Source organism: Arctopsyche grandis, chromosome 1, assembly GCF_051622035.1.
Source record: "Arctopsyche grandis isolate Sample6627 chromosome 1, ASM5162203v2, whole genome shotgun sequence".
Lineage (NCBI taxonomy): Eukaryota > Metazoa > Arthropoda > Insecta > Trichoptera > Hydropsychidae > Arctopsyche > Arctopsyche grandis.
Genome location: NC_135355.1, coordinates 4,650,967 through 4,670,678, shown reverse-complemented (window position 1 = coordinate 4,670,678; position 19,712 = coordinate 4,650,967). Strand labels below are relative to the sequence as shown.

At 34.6% G+C, this 19,712-nt stretch overlaps 2 protein-coding genes across 6 annotated transcripts in view; one reads left to right on the top strand and one right to left on the bottom strand.

Annotated features, from left to right (window-relative positions):
* The window catches only part of nudC (nuclear distribution C, dynein complex regulator), a 57,105-nt gene that overhangs the window by 5,884 nt on the left and 31,509 nt on the right, over positions 1-19,712 (top strand). The gene's annotated exons all lie outside the window — the stretch shown is intronic.
* The window catches only part of LOC143909886 (uncharacterized), a 34,632-nt gene that overhangs the window by 895 nt on the left and 14,025 nt on the right, over positions 1-19,712 (bottom strand). The window contains exons 1-2 of one of the 2 annotated variants that reach the window (XM_077428179.1): positions 18,260-18,577; positions 1,599-1,763 (exon numbers count right to left, since the gene is read on the bottom strand). In XM_077428179.1, the coding sequence (XP_077284305.1) occupies positions 1,599-1,763; positions 18,260-18,334 (240 nt within the window). In that variant the 5' untranslated portion in view covers positions 18,335-18,577. Of the gene's footprint in view, positions 1-1,598; positions 1,764-18,259; positions 18,578-19,712 lie in introns of those variants that run through there. The other variant, XM_077428265.1, reaches the window with a different exon arrangement.

The window sequence follows — 19,712 nt, the reverse complement described above, 5'->3', positions numbered from 1 at the left end:
TGGCATGCACTTTTAGTAAAATAAATTTTTCTTGTAGAATTTTAATACAAAATCTGATATTAGAATCATGAAGGTCTGCAGACAAGTCTCGTATCGTAGCGTCTGATAACGTGTCGGATAAGGCTTTTGTTCACAGTACAATATAATCGGTTGGGTGATCTTAGTTGTGTTCGTTGCTGTCTTTCAAGGACTCAAAATATTATTAAATAATGCACCATTGATAATTTATCTACATATATACTAGGGATTCCAATACTGGTACTATCGAAACCGTTTCTACCGAAATTCATCTACCGGCAGTAGCAAAATATAATTAAATTTTATTTTACTTGAATTGTTTTGTATTTAGAAGAAAACGTATCGGCTAGTTTATATGGAGTAGTCAACACTCAACATCCTCTTTGACCTGTTATTCAAAGGAGCAGCTGTATAGTAAGTGTATCATAAATTTAAAATATATTATTTAAAAGCTAAAACCATAATTTCCAAACAAAAATTCTTTACTTTTTTTTGACAGTCGCTAATCGTGTACTCAACGCATTATTTTGTATAATTAATCTACAATTAATTAATTACTAATTTATTGGAAATATTTTTTTTTGCACTAGTTGTTTAGATAAATTAATACCGGTACTACCACTGGTAGGATTTTTTTACGGTAGTACCGGTTCTGACAAATTTCTGTATTTTTTTGGAATCTCTAAAATATGTATACGAAGCTTCAATAGATATACATATTGTCATATTTTAATCATATCTTAGTATCAGTTACTGCAGAGCATCGTAACCTTATTAACCATTATTCCGTATATGCATAGGGACAAAACACTAAACTAACATCGATTTTCTCCCTCACACGCGATCTCACTCGCACGCATTAGGCCGAAGCGCCCCGAAGTTCGGAGAACACATATTACCGCGGTGCACAGGTTACGATGCTCTGAGTTACTGTATGATTACGTTGTCAATTTTTTATATGTAACTATGAGGTTTAGTTTGGTCAATTTTGCGTTCTTACCACTTGCCGCACTGTGATGGATAGCGAGTGACCAGGACTTTAGTTTATTTTATCTCTCCGAATATACTGAATGCAGGGTCTTTATATTTCATATATTCCTCATCACAACCTCTAAGATTCGAATTATTTTATTGTGAAATCAAAACATTGATAAATATCAACGGAAATAATTATTTTTGCGGAAAGCCCCTTGTACACGTGCTTCACAGATGTGAGAGAGGGGGGGAATTCAGTACGCGCCGCGCTAAACGATCATTGTTAGAATGATATCCGCTTTGGAATGACATTTGCACTTATTTTATATTATTCGACGTTTAATACCTCTCAGATTTTGCATTATTTTAACTTAAAACATACATTTGTAACTAGACGCTTGGCGTCCAGCACAGTGGCTAGCGTATTTTTTTTTAGCACAATAAGGCAAGTGTTAAAGCGCAGTGGTGTAAATTGTATTTGTCCTAATATTTGTCTTTTTTGAGATCTGTCGTAAATTTCATAGCAGTTACTCGTCTGCAGACCAATCGAAGCTATTTCACATTCGTTCATTGTATGCTGACTTTATCATGGGTATTGTTCTTACATGTGTACTATGGTTACTGTTGGAGCCTTGACTTGAAGCACTCCCTCTTGATTTCTTTGACGTTGTCCCTCTGGATACTTTATTGTTGGATTCACTATTTGCCGAGTTGGATGCAAGGGATGGCCTCGGTATGACCCATCGTGTGCCCTCGATTTCGTTCTCCATCTGAAAACATAAAATTTAACAAATTAGCATACACTGAACGGTTGATATGTAAATCTGCCACTTGAAAATGGAACGTTCCACTTGCTATGACGAGCGTGAAATGATTTTTCCGCAAAAGTGTGTGCACAATCGAAATGTGCATTACATAAAGTTGCATTACATCACACGAGTCATAAAACCCGAGATTCTCATTTGTTATTATTATATATATACGTATGCGTGTTATTGTTAGACACATATGTATGTGCTTTCAGTAATTGCGTTCGTTTTGACAAAAGGTCTTCGAATGCTTCCTACTCTGAACTGTCACGTTTGTCTCTTATATTTTTTTTATACTATCGTTGACAGGACAAAAGAAAATGTACATATCTTGCGTAATATTTGCGGTTTTACAATGAATTTCAGACAATATTTTAAACTCTTTTCGTTCTATGAAGTGGTATAATATACAGTCCCTGACCAGAATATTACGCCACCCCTCTCGAGATGCGTTTGGGTAAATTTGTCACGGTCGTAAATAACTCATTATGGGAACTTTTGGCCTCATTTTTTTTGTGATCTTAGCTATTCACTAGCAAAAAATATCGGTGGATTATCCCTCAAAAGGTCTTCAAAAACAAAAGAAAGATGTTTGAAATCGGTTTGCGTCTGAATTTTGTTCAATATTGACGTGCGTTTCCGTAAAAATCATTCATTATTTTGTGAAAAGCACTGTGTTTTTTTCTCTTTTACTGCAACTTTATCATATTTCTAAGGTAAGTTGGTATATAATATCTCGAAATTTTACTTTGTTTTAAGATTTAAATTGCGTGTAAAACTTTTATTGGATTTTTTTAGATGGGTAGAAAATCAGATCTTTCTAAATAAAAAAATTGCAAGCATTACATCATTATTAAATACAGGAAAGTTTTCTCAAAACAAAATCGCGACAATGGAGGGTGTTAGTAGGGCGTCTATTAGAAAAATAAAACAAAATCTGGAGACTGATTGCGACCCCACACTCAGTCGGCGAGCTAATAGTGGTACTAAATAAAAATTTGGCCCTCGTGTAAGGATAAGATCACAAAAAAAATGAGGCCAAAAGTTCCCATAATGAGTTATTTACGACCGTGACAAATTTACCCAAACGCATCTCGAGAGGGGTGGCGTAATATTCTGGTCAGGGACTGTACTATTGCTTCATACAATCTTATTCTTGGCATGTTTCATCTGAGTATTTAACCCAGGGAATTTGCAGTACTGCCTTGTCTTTTCGATCTTTATGTTCAGGTTGAAAACATGCCATGTCTTTGTGTTAGTTCATTATCATTCTTCATCTGTACCGTAGAAGGATAGAAATATAATATTATATCGCACTTTCAGAACGTTGAAATTGAGTTATGAGTCTTTTTATCTGGATCAAATTATATACAAGTATATTTTTTAGTTCAATTAAGTCAGCCTTTATAATTCGTATCCAACATATTAATGTTTCGCCATTTAGTTATTTTTAAAATCTACCAGATGTTTGACTTTGTGCAATCTCTAAGTCGAAAATAGTACTAAAGTAGTAGTAGTAGTAGTAGTAGCAGTAGTCAGAAGTCTTCTTCTGGAAACTGTTATACAAATTTTAGGTTTTAAAAGTTTTCTTTCATACGCTCCAGATGATTTTATGGAGATTACTGATTGTGCAATCTGTGTTATAATTAATCGAGCTGGTCATACTTAATACAATTGTTCGACAAACTAGTAGGTAGATCTATCCAGAACTTTTAAACCAGCAGCATAGATCAGTGATTAGCATGTGTGGTCACGAGTTCAATCCCTAACCTAGTTGCTGCTGGTCAAACCTTGGATATTTGACTCCAGGTTGATCGTTTCCTATGAAAGTTTGCTAATTTATCTGATTTCATTGAAACGGTTCCAACAAATTGCAATTTCAGCATCTAAAATTCGCTGATTTATAAAATACTGCAAATCTTATGTAAAATTGTTCCATAGATGTTTCTGTGATGATCTGTAAAATTACTCTAAAAATGTTAATATTTAATTGGCTAGGAAAGCACATTGGGATTCACCTGCTATACATATATACAGATGTTTTATATTTAATTTTTATTTTATTTCATAAAACATGAACACTCGCCTTTACAGATCGCTTCAAAGCGACGAGTGCACTTATACAGATACAATACAATTAATATACGTAAGCATTTTATACAATGCGAATTCATGTAAACATCCACAGTGACGTATATGGAGAAATTTTCGCAGAATTTTATAATCAAATTGGCGAACCACAAGACACTGAATAACTTTAGATGAGTAAGAGAGATAGGAAAGGAGATGCCAATTTTATAAAAATCATACAAATCGGCAAACTCTGATGAGAAACGATCGACCTGGAGTCACAAACCAAGGTCTGGCCAGCAGCGGGACTATAGTGGGACCCGAATCCGCGACCACTCTGCTCGAAAGCAGAATATGCTGTTGGTAAATTGTTTTCTAGTTTATGTTTTTGTCACAATTTTCGTTACCCAACCAAAGTTAGCCACGATATCAATTTCATAGTTGACACATCTCTGCGATCCATAATCGGATAGGTCAGTTGATTAAAATCCGATCTTCTTCACCGAATTGTTAATCAATGAGTACAATACTATCAAAATATTTCACATCTTATACGACTAGCACTCAGACTTAATACCTGCTACCCAGAACAATTTGTAATTACGGACGCGTCACTTAAGAGCGGTCTTTTGTCTGACATTAGGGTCCAGATACCGATCTGCTAATGTTTGATAGATGTGACGCGTATCTAAATGTATCTAAAATTTTGTCGGCACGTTTCCTCGCAAAGTCAAACGAAGGTGAAGAAGTAATTATGTTGCCCTTTTCGACCGCAATATGCCATTACATGGTATATCGCGGACCGTATCCGTCCTTGCGTTTTGTTTCGAGTAATTTACCGGTCGTGTTTCAAAATGCCATCAGCTACCACAACTACCAGGTGGGTCGTAGGATGCTGTATATATATAATATGTATGTACGAATCTCTCGAGTGGCCTGATATATATCACATTAACAGGATGTACATTGGAAATAATAAAAAAAAGAGACATTCGTGTAGGTCCGATCGTCCTCGACTTTTTACAATGCAATATCCTTTTTGCACGGATCGATCCGGTAGACCAGTTTCTTTATTTGTTTACGTTTCGAGACAAAGATCTGAGCGGATTTTTATTAATCTGCGACCTCTCTCCCTCTGTCTTGTGCGTCCTTGCCGCCTTTGCCTGACACTTTTTCTCTTTTTTTTGTTGTTGTTGTTGTTAAGCTAGTTTTTCGCCTTGAAACATCTCTAATGTCACTTGGGCCAGGAATTGGATCAGGCGTGCCGAGACAATTGAACACGGCTCGTTTTCGGCCCGGTAATTGCTATCGAGATGCGAAAGTGATTGATCGCTTGAAATTAAACATATTTGCCATAATGTGTATGTACGTGGTGTTTGTTTCGCAACTCTAATCCGCTTTGTCGACTTTGATTAGTCGAATGTCGACCAAATCACCTGGACTACTTACTCATTGTCGGAGCGAATCAATGACGATATAATCAGGCTCGTTGGTTTGTATTGATGGCTTTGGATACAGCACGGGTTTTCGAAACTGATAAAAATGCCACTTGTTAAAAGTCTAATTAAGTTAAACGTCGATTTTAGCTTCTGTGATATTTTGAAATCGTACCATATAATATAAAAAATTATTTTAAATCTATTCAAAGCAAGTTTTTAAGTGATATTTTGTCTTTTTTTAAGTGGATTTTTCGGTTGGGTGATTTTTAGTTGTGTTCGTTGCTGTCTTTCAAGGACTCAAAATATTATAAAATAATGAACCATTGATAATTTATCTACATATATACTAGGGGTTCCAATACCGGTACTACCGGTTATTCGTCGAAATTCAACATATATTTTGTCCTTTTTGTAAGTGGTTTTTCATCGTAGTAATGGTTCGATTTTAAGCACTCGTGCAATCAAAATTTTTGACGGTTGGTTACCAACTGTTAAATCAATTGTTCAGTAACTGTTTGAGTATACAAATCCGATCATTTGGTCAGTAAATATTTTTGTCCGATTCATCAAAATGTCCATTATATTATATAAAAAGTAAGAAAATCTCACGTATTCGCCTTCAAAATAAAATTGGGGTGTGACTAACCCAAAACTTTTCTATACATTTGAGGAATATAAGAAGTATAAAAAACAAAATTCGATATTGTAACATACGTACATACACTTTCACATATTTCGGCTATCAGAGCATTTTCGATTCAAATTGAGCGCAAGTGTAGGGAAATTTACACAAGACAAAAGTTCTACTTCCGGTTGTCCGATTATGTTCAAATTTTTTTTATTACTTAACATCACTATAAATATTATAAAGATTAAATATCAAGAAGATTGAAATAATTTAAAAGCTTAAAATATAATAATGAAAAATTGTTTTAAAAAAAGTTACTACTTCCGGTTTATGATTTCTAACTAAAACTTATCAACTCTTAGTTAGTACATACATAATAAAAATATAAATTTTCAGCTTGATACGTTCGTCGGTGTAGGAAATATCGGGTAGTCGTAATAACATTTTTGACTTTTCTAAGAGGAAAAAATCCGACTTCCGGCTTATTAAATTTCATATTTTTTGTATTTCCTTCACATTGGTAAAAGAATTATACTTGAATTTTCTCGTGAAGAGCACACACATCTAAAGGGTCGAAAAAAATAGTGGAAGAAAAATCGAACAAGAGAAAACTGCCACTTCCGGTTGACGGATGTTCACTAAATTTTATATATAACTTGGTATTACGTTAAAACTTCTAGATATGAAATTTCAGTTCAATAAGGTGTTTGACAAAAACATAAAAAAACCTCAATTCTCGAGAGTAAAAGTATGTACTACTTCTGGTTGAGGTAAAAAAACTTATATTTAAGTATGGGTGAAGGCTGCCAATTTTGCAGGAAACGATCTACCTGGAGTCACATATCTGGCCAACAGCAACCGGTGGGATTGAACCCATGACCACTTTGTTCGAAAGTATTATATGCTAACCACTAGTCTATGCTGCTGTTTAAGTGTAAATAATACATGTAAATAAGCAATAGAAAAAAAAATCAAGTTTGACTATGTATGTATACTGTACAAAAATGAAAAATTACTTGTGTGCGTTGGTTCCATTAGCCAAGCTTATGTAGACAATATTTGATTGATACAACTTTTTACTTATGAATATATTAGATGCTTCTGGATTTAATATTGGGCTGTATGTATGATATTACCGTATAATAACAGTTATTAAGAATCGTGTTGCAAATTCGATATGCATGCACTCTGTGCAGGGAAAAAATGGCACAGTTACCTATTCTCGTCGAAAGATCAGATTTCTCTTTCTTTAAAATCGTTTCCGAGCCACATTCAAGGTTGGTTTTAGAACGCTTTTGTTCCTAATTCCCTCAAATCCGGTTTCTCACAATCGCTTATTTAAACTTAAATTACACACTGCTAGCTCTAGCCAAGTGATATGTCTATTATTGGGATAATCACCGCGTACACGTGTGTGTGTGTTTTGCCAAGATTAGACCTTAATTGCGTTCACGACTCAATCCCGACAAATGATTAGATTGCAGCATCGATTCTGTAGCATTACACGTCCGATCCGATTAATAAGCCGTTTTTACGAAACGTAGACCGCTAACTTAAACAGTTTCAAAAGCGAAGGCCGCATTAGCGAATATTCAATTTCGATCACATTCACCCAATTTAAAATCGGCTCGCAATTAGCCGAGACTGAAAACCATTGTGCAATCGTTTAATTTCTGTAAATATTGTAAAATCGGAACTGCATATATGCAAAACGGTGTTGCGCAATTTATTTATTTGAATTTTAAATGGATGTAATGTATTAAAAAAAAAAATTACACACGTACCCAAGTGTGAACATTATGCGTGTAAAGTGAATGTTTCGCAATTTGGAATTTCACCGTCTTATATGTTCATACATACATATGTATATATATTGTTATTTTTATTCGCACACGGCTCGAACGACCTCGTTTCGATTCCACGATTTTGGTTATGTCGGTTACGTGTTTTTCGTGGCGTAATTAGCGCCCTCTGGGGTCAGTTGTGGCGTGGGTGGTAGGCCCTCTGTGTCAAATGTCAAATTTGTACGAATTTCCTAATGTCGTCTATTGCAAGATGGAGGGGGGGTGGGCTCTTGCATGAGTTTCGTCAGTTTAAATTGAAACGTATAAGTAGTGTGTCAAAATATTGTATAATTATTGGTAGTTGTGACATTTGGACGTGTTGTATGGGGTTAGGTTATGTTAGGTCAGTGTTTCTCAACGGAAGCGTTCCGAGATGGAAAGTGTATGTTGGATTATGCCAGCATTACACCGTGCGATTTGGTGGACCGATTTACCGGCACGGCACGGCTAGGTAGACTCCAGCTGTGATGGGCGTATCCTCACGTCACTATTGATTCGTACGATCTTATTATTTTCTTCTACAATTCTTCAAATCTGATAATCACGTTTCACTGTCAAAACTGTGTATGTCAATACAAGGATAATATATCATAGATTGAAATACTGGGCTAGTGCTGCATTATTTGATACCATCCACTGTTGGATAAAAGCCTCTCCAAATCTCGTCTGTTTTAAGCAACTCTCATCCATCTCCACACTTTTTTTAATCCATCCACCCATCTTCCTTACAGCCTTTTACATTTTCTCGGGTACCATTTCAGCACTTCTTTTTTCCTTCATTCTTCTAGCTACGTGACCTGCCTATTGCTATTTTAATCTCTTCGCTCTTTCTACTATATCAGTTTTTTATTACTCTTTAGTTACTGTTTCTACTTTCAGCAGCATAGTTTGATGGTTGCATCAATGCTAACCACTGATAAGTTCCTAGGTTCAAGCCTAGTTTGACCTCGATTGAAAAATAATTTATTCGGAAGTATTTCTGTAGTGCTACTGGTCACACTTATCAGAGTTTGCCAATTTATCTGATTTCATTGTTGAAACGGTTCCTTGTCAAATCGGCAAAATGAAACCACTATGTCACCACTGTTTGAATATGATTTCAAATTTATAATCTATAGATTTTATTATGTAAAAGTTTAATATCACAGGTGTCGCTCAGGGCAACCCGTAATGTCATACTTTCAAGATATATTATTGTGTATATGTATTTCAATTTTCATTTTTATATATTGATCTGTCATGCGACGGTTGATGCACAAATCACTACCGTGCCGGTATGAATCCTCTGTACATCATCGCCCGTACTTATGTAATTAAAAAATAAGCAAATGTATAGTTCATTATAAAATGAAATAAATTTCACTATAATTAATACTGAAACGATAAAATTCCCAATATAACGTGATTTTTAAAAGCTTTTTATTAATATTACTCTGTTAGTTCGATGAAATTCCTGTCCGTCAAAAAATTGTGATCTGATTTTGAACCACTTCCACTCTTCAGGTGTCTTTGATATCTTACCAATATAGGGGGCTAGCTAACATTTAATTAAGTTAATGAATCCTACTAAAGGAGTTAAATCATTAACGAACTCATTAAAAATTACATCGGAATCGTGTCAAATCGAAGCTATGACACGTCTATATCACATGTGTTTTGTACCTCTACTTATTGTACGATCTGTTATATTCAACGTGTCGGTTCTTCGGAACGCAGGTAGGCACGTTTTGAAGTATTAGTATTGTATACTATGTATAATTAAAAAAAAAAAAAATTCCCTCGAGTAGGTAAATCGTATTATTTTGTAAGATTTAGCACGATCATTATCCTCGAATGATTTGTGCGGGGTTAAATAAAGGTCATCGTGGATGCGTCACATCTGGACATCGGGCATGCGCCCATACACACCTGTTGATTTTAATTAAAGCGTTGCCGCATCGCGTGCCGCTGATATTTAGCAACGACTCAAAATTGCACAATGCGTCGCGGAATCCAGGCGTTTCCTTCCGCTCACATAATCCGCGGAATTGCAATAACTTAATAAACACGGTGAAATTCGACCGTTGGAAAACATTCCCGTTGATGATGATGATGATGATGATGATGACGGTGACCTTGCGCTCGCTTTCGTAACATGGACATGATGAGATGTTACGCGAGAGCTCAGCTCGCAGCCCTGATCTTCTCGACCGGCCGGACACTGAACTTGTCTCTCGATGGACCAAATTATCAAAACGGGTTTTTTAGGTACATATATATATATATATTAATTCATATTTTTCGTCCCGGATAGCGGACAAGCTTGGGTTTTTCCCGATGGTTAACATTTGGCTATTGTGATTCTATTTATATCCGCATAAACGTGATTTACCGTTCACGGTATATTATGGCAAAATAATCGCATAGGAGAGTTCTGATTTTGACATAGAACAATATATATGAAGTCGCTATTGATACCAGATTATGATTTGTAACCAGTGATTAGTCGGTTGCTGATTTACAACCAATCTGTGGTGTTGCGTCAAATTTATATTCAAAAAAATGTATGAAATCTTATAAATTAAACTTTTGTGAAATTGTACACTCGGTAAAATATCGCAATTCAGATCGACGGAATTAATCATTTGTTAATATTTTAAAGTTTAATTAAATTTGTTGAAAATAATTATCTTGTTTTTGTCGGCTGATCGTGTGAACGAAGTGATATGCCGCGTCTCTTTCCACGATATACGATTCCATAGGGAGAAAGAGACGGAGCATGTAAACGAACATTCACACGCACGTGGACACGCATTAGACAATTATTATTATTGTATACGATAAAACGGTGTTTCTGATTGGCTGTCGTCAAAGTCGTTTCTGATTGGCTGTCGTCAAAGTCATTTCTGATTGGCTGATTTGGTCAAAGACAAAGACGTTTTTCGATTCAAATAAATTTAATAACAAAAAAATAAAGATTTTTTTCATGGTTTTCATTTAATTTTCATTTACCGAGCGAAGCCGGGTAGCACCACTACCTTTTTATTAAACACAGCAGGCTTTTCTACTAATTTTTAATTAAAACTATGTACAATGAAAGAAAGCCTTGAACTTATTCAAATTTCTCAAAATCATTATATGTAGATAAACCATCCTAATGATGTTATCGTATCATAATACGGACATGTCCGTACTTGGTGAAGGCTTATCAATTTAATGTTTTTTTTAATCAATCTGTTAAGAACACTAAGAATTTTCAATCAGGAAGTGCCGATTGCATTCTTAAGCATTTGATTACTATATATTTTTTTTGTAATAGCTCGGATGATTATCAATTTTTTGCGCTTGACCAAAATCCGCGTTGATGATTGATGCGGAATGCCCCCTTTGCGTCACTTTCGTCCTTCGGGATGGCGCCTTTCTCTCGGTGCCGGTCGTCATATCCGTACCGTTACGTTTAAGGTATCATCAACCTTCGTCGAATATCGTCAAGAAAATCCCTAAAGGTGCGTCATCCATTGATGCATTCTCGCCGTGCGAAAAATTTGCATGTTTTCCTTGAGACGTAACGGCGACATTTTCGCCGAAGTTTACTTCCGATGTTATATCATATATGCATATTACAACATTTATTTTGATTGCTTTCCTTTTCTACATACATATTTTGAGTATCATCATCGTCGTCATCATCGTAATCGTCGTCGTGAGACGTGTAAACATCTGTGTCAACACAAAATTGTCTCCGCGTGATGGTGCAAACCTTGATGTGTGTGTGTTTTTTTTCTGCAAATATTTTACTCGGATTTTTTTATTATGTTTCGATTCGTTTATGACAGCTATGTTAAATGGCTCGTAGAATATTTAAAATAATTTTTTAAATTGAAAATTTTACATATTGAAAGTTGGTCGTTTTTTAAGTGTATTTAAAAAATTATAATACAAAAAATAATTATAATAATAAAAGGATATCATTTGTAGAAATACATATGTATGTATGAATATTTACTAATTAATTAAAATAATTCATCGTGTAGATTTACCGAATTTAATAAATTTTATATTTTTTACTAAATTAAATAAGAATATTGTATAAAAAAAGGCATCAAAAATTTAAGCGATTCCTTTTTTTTTTTAATTTTCGCATAAAATTCAATATATTTGTATATATTATACCGTACAGATCATCTAGATCACCGGATCTCGCGCTCGTGCCAAAAAGGGCTCTACCTATGAACAAGCTGTATACAACAGCCAATAAGATCACGCGACCCATCGACCAATGAATGATCTCTTTGTGCCGAGAGAGAGTACCCGACGGGTATAAATTCTGCACTGTTGGAACGTGTATCGTGAACGTTTTTGTAGACATTTTTTCATTCAATCCCTAATCACCATCCGCCCTATTAATTATACATACATATAGATGAGCCGTTATATTTGAAAGCAGCATAAGCTTTTCAAATGTCAAATTAAACGAAGTGATGACAATTTGTGAATTAAATCAAAAAAATAGTATTTTTGGAACGGATAATTGGACTTTTTAAATTTAACGGCTCATATACATATTATTATATTTCATTTATATATACGATATAGTTAGCATAATCCTTCCCATCGTCTGGATTACAAATTATATTATTATTATGATGAAAGGGAATTTTATTTACAAAAAAAAATCATCTCCAGCGTATTTTCAGGATTTTTATAATATATTTTTTTTTTTGTTAGAATGTTTATTACTCATTTTGGTTAACCGGGCAGTTGGGAGAAAAATATGCGATTCCTATTAAAGATTTTCTACACCAATAAAAATCGCTTATGGTATAAGTTTATCAAAGTTCTTTGACCAATTTGTCTACTGCCAAGGTAACTGAAATTATGTACAGCATTTTTTTTTTGTATCTTACCAGATTAAAACTTATTTTTTTTAACAATAATTCATTACCGATTTAGCCCAGTACTGCATAGTTTGAAAAGCGACATACTCTTTGTTTCAATTGATTGAAATTCTTCCTTTATTCTAACAACAGAGAACTGTTTTGCCAATCAAAAGAAATTACATGCTTGTTGACGACGTTTTCTTTGACAATTTTTTTCACTTTTAGTTTGTTGAGTTGATTGCGACTGATTATATACCACACATAGGTAGTTCGGGGACAAGAGCACCGTGACGGATTCCCGGACACGGTATTTAAGTCAAAGGTCTTCTGGCTCTCGAGCATCCGCCTGATATTTATAATTTGTATAATATGTAATGTGCACAGGTACACGTGACCAGGTGTACGGTCGGCTGTCACGTAGTGTGCAATTTTACTGTGTAATGTTAACGTCGAGACCATCATTATGTGCACGTTGCGAAAGTACGTCCGAATGAGATCACTTCAATAAAATTCGCAAAGAGATCTCTGGGTGTGTGGGCAGAGAGCACGTCATTCCACATGGCTTGCGATCAATGTCGAATACTTTTATCTATGGCAGTTTTTCGCTATGGCCAATTCTCACTTCCTCACTTCCTATGTGTTTTGATTTTGATTGTTTCGAGGCTTGTAAAAGGCGTCGTCGAATCTTGCGAAATTTTAGACTGGAAGGTTTGCAATGTGTTTGTGTCTGATCTGGTGCATTACAGTTTGAGTTTATTGGCTATAAAAGGTGTTCGATATGCTATGAAGTTTTCAACTTGTACTGGTTTCGTGCTTTTAGAAAGTCCCATAGTCCTTTGAGTGCAAATGCGATAACTCATTAACACCTGATTGTTCAGCGCAAATTTTTGAATATAAGAAAGACTTTCAATGGTTCATTTTTTATTAATATTTTGCCCGTCGAAATTTCAATTGCCTTATTCTCGGTAAAAAATAATTTAATATTCTCTCCTAATTATCATCCGACCCTTAGTGAAAATGCATTAATTTTTTAACTAACTTGCAATATATTGAGACTCGTTTTCTCAACTTTTTATCAGCTTAAACGGGAGTTTGTATATTATATACAAAAATGTTTTATTTATCTTTAATATACGAGACATGTGATCATTCATAGATTTTTAATCCATTAACACAGACAGTGTAGACTTTGAAGTATTAATTTTGGTTTATTAATATAAATCAGAATGATGCTCGTTGATTCGAGATTCCAAAAGGCAATCACTGTAAAGTCGATAGAATATCATGAAAATCAGTATGACTTTCAAAGTACATACACGAAACAAAGCTTGTCGTTATGGTGTTATTGATTTATAGTCGCACACCCAAGTGTTTGACGCAATCTTTACTTTGGAAAACAAGAGCGTTCACAAGAAGTCGATAAATCATACATATTCAATGTATGCAGATATATCGGAAATAATTTGGATTAGAAAGGAAAAATTTATCGCCTTATATTAAAATTTATGTACGTTATTTATGCACCTGTAGCTACTGTCGATCAACTGAATGCAGTTAACATTTAACGTAGTATTTTCCGGACGTCCTTTGCCTTATCCAGTCGTCGATTTTTCGCCATCGAGTCCTTTCGCTCGAGTTAATAATTATTATATATTGCATATATGTATGTATGTATGTACGTATGCAGAATTTTGCTGGTTATAGTCGTTGACATTGTCTTTTGAGATTTTCCGGATCCGGGTGTCTCGAAACGTCGCATTATGAATATTCGGTCCAATTACATAGACTTAAAGGATATTATTAATCGCGTGTCGAGTCGGGCTATTATTTTTATGACTTTTTATGTATGCCGGTAATTGCAAATGTCGACGCATGTCCGGTTATGCATCTCCGCATATTAATCGTACCGATCTTATTGGATTTTCACGACAAATTGATGATTGCAATTACATATGTATGTATTATATGTATGCACGTATGAGTGCATTTATTGATGTATACGTGATTCGCGTCATTAAATCGATATTATTTTAATTTGCATTCAATACATTTGCTAAACGTGTAGGAAACGCACGATCTGTCATTTTATTAATGTTGGCTCGCTCTCGCATTTGGGTTAATGATTCGTGTGAAAAGTTCTATTGTTGTTATTGAAAATGTGATTTGACTTTTTGTGTTGTCACTTTTTCACATGGCATGATTTTTAATTTATTTTGTATTGTATTTTATTTTTAGATTTTGCGACACTATCTAGTAGGCTTTTTTTCATTTTCGGTCTGTGTACAATATTTGAAAATTCTCATTAATATTCCGTTTGATTTCTGGCTAGCTAGGTTTTTCGTAGCTAGAGACGCTACGATAGATAGTCTACGAAAGGCATAGTGTACATTTCTGCAGATTTAGTCGACCCTACGGCTAGAATTCCCCCTTTAACAGCTGGAGTTGCTTCACGCGTTGGCTTTAGCTGTTTGTGTCTTTACTTTTTGTCAAAATTTAGTCAAATCTGATTTTCAGTTCATATTGACTACAACGTCAATATGACAACTACAACGTCAGGTATATTAAAGGCACGCACAGAAACAACACGTGCACTTGTCCTGATTTTTTTGTATTTCATTTTTATATTTTGCCATACTATCAACTAGGCTGTTTTTCATTTACTTAAAAATTCACATAAAGATTTCGTAGACAATTTCTGGCTTCGAGATTTTTCGTAGCTAGAGACGCTACAATAGATTATCTAAAAGAGGCATATCGTGAGACGAATCTTTGGAATTTTCAGAGCACAAAGAAACAACTATCGTGAAATTATAACGTGACTCGAATGTTGTGCTTTTATGCACATTCGGTCGACCCCCCATAGCTAGGGCCCCCTCCCTCACCCCCTTTACAGCTAAAGTTACTTCACGCGTTTGCTTTATCTGTTTGTGTCTTTGGGTTTAGTCAATTGCTATTTTCAGTTCACATTAATTAAACGTATTCTGATTATATTTTCCGGTATATTAAAGGCATGCACGGTAACATAAAAAGGAACTGAAACACATATTTGAATATTTGAAACACATAACAGTACTTTGGTTATTTGTAACTTAGACGATTAGGATCTGTTGAAAAGTTTCTAGCAAATTGCTAGAAACTTTTCTTTTTCGAAACAAAAAAAAAAATATGTGGTTTAATTACATTCTTCAACTTAACATCGAGCTATATCTGTCTGTTGTTACTATTTATAGAAGAAGAGATCATATCTATTTATGTATGCTGTAATAAACCTATCAACCTAAAAAAATATTTTTTTGAAGATTTTCCGAAGGCTGGGAATTAATGTTTTACGCGTGCGTGATACTTGCCTCGTGACGCAAGTCGATTTAATAGTTTTTTTCCTTCTATTTTTCATCTCACATCCCATTTAAACCTTGAGAACGGATACTGCAACATCACCGGACACGATATAATCTCCATCATTGGCATAGCCATTGTGGTATTCGAAGATTTATCGAACGAATGTTCATCATCCGTTCGTGGCAAAAAAGCAGAGCTTTTCCTTGCACGCATCGCCCGAGGCATAATAGTTTAGAACTTCGGTGAAAGCTCGAGCTATTTCTGTCTTATGATGCAAAAATCGTACGGTGATCTCACTGCTTTTTCCTTTCAGTGAAAACGAAAGCAGTTAAATGACCCTAGGAGAGAAATAAACAAGCGACGACAGATCGACGCGAGATAAATCATCGATGATCGCACGTACATACGTACTGGTCATTAGCGTGTAATTCAATCCGACTTGTGCGATGAAGGTATAATGACCAGGATTCGTCGAGGTCGTCTGGATAGTACTTTTATTATAATATACACATCTTACTTAGTATCGTTTCGCATTATAAACGATATTTTCGTAATGATGATTTAAAAATTAGCCTTGAAACAAAGGGCTGACGACCTTCATTCATACTCTCTCGGCACAATGGTGCAATGATCTATTTAAACTGGTTTCGGAATCTCGATAGTTTTGTTTTTAGTTCTTTTGCATATTATTTCGACAAGTGCGGGGGGTTTTTTTTTTTTTGAATAAATTTGATCATTGCAAAAAAAGATAGATCGAATCTCACCCGTAAACACTATTATGGTAATTTGTGGTCGTCCGAATTTTTTTCGGTGCCAAATTTTCCGTTCAGTTCATTCATATCGCGTTGCAAAACTGTCGCGTCTATTTTGTCCAGGAAATTTAACCGAATTATTGTGTCGTTAATGATTATCGTGTTTAATAAATCCAACGTTCTACTTTCGTAATGTGGTTTTTGACGAAAATGTCGTCGAAATCGTGCAATTTTTCTCACGAACTTTATCGCGAAATATTTATTCCGCACGGGTAATCTAACAATGCATCTACGATTTTATATTACAATACTATATTTATTCAACAATCGATCGTAATAATTTGAAGGTGCTGTTTGAGTGTTTTCAGAATTACTTCTTTAATTTAATTAAGGTTTATATTAGCTATACTTTTATTGTTGAATAGAGCAATAATGAAATTTTGTAATGATAGTAATTAGTTGTCCTTGCGATTTAAAGTATTACGTCAAAGTTGTATGAAATTTTATGTTTATTTATTGAAAAATCAACAGACAACAGATGTAGAAATGCATAAAAATAGAGAACAAAATGACATCTGAGCCCAATTTTAGATTTTTAAAAATCACATAAAATGGTACATAGAGATAAAAAATGAAAAAGAAAATAATAAAAACTAAAACATGACATTGTATGACGAAAACATGTCATCTTTAAAATCGATGTAAATCTGAGACTGACTTTTGTGTAGTAATAATATTTATATTGTTGAATTGAACAAGAATGAAGCTTTGTAACTGTAATAATTAATTGGCATATTGACTAGTGTAGTCAGGAAGTATTTCGTCAAATTTATGCGAAAATTTTTGTTGGAAATTATATTATTCAATGATTTCCACAAAGACATTCAATACAATCATTGTATGTGATATTTTCATTTCTAAAAAAAATCTAACTAACATAGTTCTAGGCTTTGTTTTAACACGGTTATATTTACTTCGAATCTAATCATTTTTTTAAAATAATATATTCAACAAACGATTGAAATAACATGAGGGTGTGAGTAATCATAATTTCCCAACTTTTTTCCGCGAAAATTTGTCACATTGTCAAAAGATGTTTATCAAATACTATCAAAGATATCATACATTATATGTTTGGTATTTTTTCTTTGTTTAACACTAGGTCAAGTTTATTTATACATAATTACTTAAATATTTCTTCCATTATATTATATCCGTTTGAATCACTCGCAGGGTATTTTTGAGTGACATGTGAATACTTAAAAGTGTAATACGTGCGAATTGAATTGTTCATTCACGGTTTCTTCCTATACGTTTGCTTCTTTTGTCGACGAAACGCTCTGAAAAGGGAAGCTTATTACCGAGCTAACAATTCTTATATATTATATTAGATAATAAATCGTTATGCAAATGAAAGCGAATCGTTTTGACCTTGTTTGCGCGTTGCATAATGGCGATTTGCACAGCGAAAAAAAATTAAACACACAATATTGTCAATGCCGTCAAACTCCACAACATGTACTCACATCGTATCCAATGTTATCCTGTGACATCCTCAACACGTTCCTGTCCATGTTGTCGTTATCAGTCACGACCGGCATAACGTCAGTCGTTATCAAGATTTGCAAAGAACACACACTCGCTCACAAACACTTAGTATGCAAGTCCACGAGGATTTTTCTTTTGTTGAATGGCGGGCTCGTAGCTGGGAAAGTGTGACGGTTTTTCTCGTCCTTTCGACCCCTTCGACCCTTGTTTTTTTTTTTGTTACGATACTCTCTCGCCCTTTCCGCAATGTGCGAAAACACGCTCCTCTCGGCAAGGCGACTAGAGTCGTACTGATCGGCTCGGTTCACTCTCGCCGCTTAATAAACCCACTCACACCACCAACACTCGCAACTCTTTCGTGTTAGTTCCTTTGAGCAAATTCATCCCGATGATGATTTTGGACGCTTCGGGTTTCGCTCGGGTTGAATTGATCGCTCATTTTCAATGCTGTCGTTTGATTTGATTTGATTTTCCTTTGGATAGGAATTAGTTTTGACTAGTCGGCATTTCCCGGCGTTAGTAGGGAAATGAAAATTGCCGGAAAAACTTTCAAAAACCCAGTATAAAAATTTCTCTAATCGCTGTTATGGGCTTCGGATTCCTTTCGATTTTCTATGAAGATAAATTTAGGGGCTCTACGTGTATTGCATACTTTGGAATTAAATAAACACACCTTGCCGGCGTTGTCCGGGTATTTTTATATGGAAGCCATTTTAAACCAAAAGTTCCAAGCCAAATTTAGTATTGAAAGTAGGGCTTTGGAGTCGCTTCAAAATTTACTGACGACTTTTAGCTTATGATTCGACTTCGACTTGAACGATTTTAATAAGACTTGTCAACGTAAACATAACATAAAATATACAAACATAAAGAATTTAAAAATTCACAAAACTTATATTTGATCCATTGTATTGAATTATTGGTAATTGATTAGGTTTAAATAAAAAGTATTCATAGTGTATATGTGTGAATTTCATACACAAAAAAATCTATTTAATAAAAAAGTGAAATAATCGTTTTAGATCACAACACACCAATTAAACGATTTTATTTATAGTGTAATTTAATTTCATGTTTTTGTGAAGATTTATTTATTATTGGGTTTATTTTAATAAAATTGGATACTCTAGTTGCCACATATCGTAATACTATTCATTTAGCCAGCAGCATAGCTCGGACGTTAAGTTTCTGCTTACCGTCAAGAAGGTGCCGGGTTCTATCCCTGAATGAAAATGAATTTTTCAGAGTATGCTGTTGGTCAGACCTGGATTTGTGACTCCAGGTTGATCGTTTCCTATCAGAGTTTGCCAATTTTCTCTGATTTCATTGTTGAAACGGTTCCCGGAAAAAAAAATTGGCTAAAAATCCTTCCTACCTACTATGTCACCACTATTTGAAATTTGATGGATGTACAATAAAAATTTATGTACA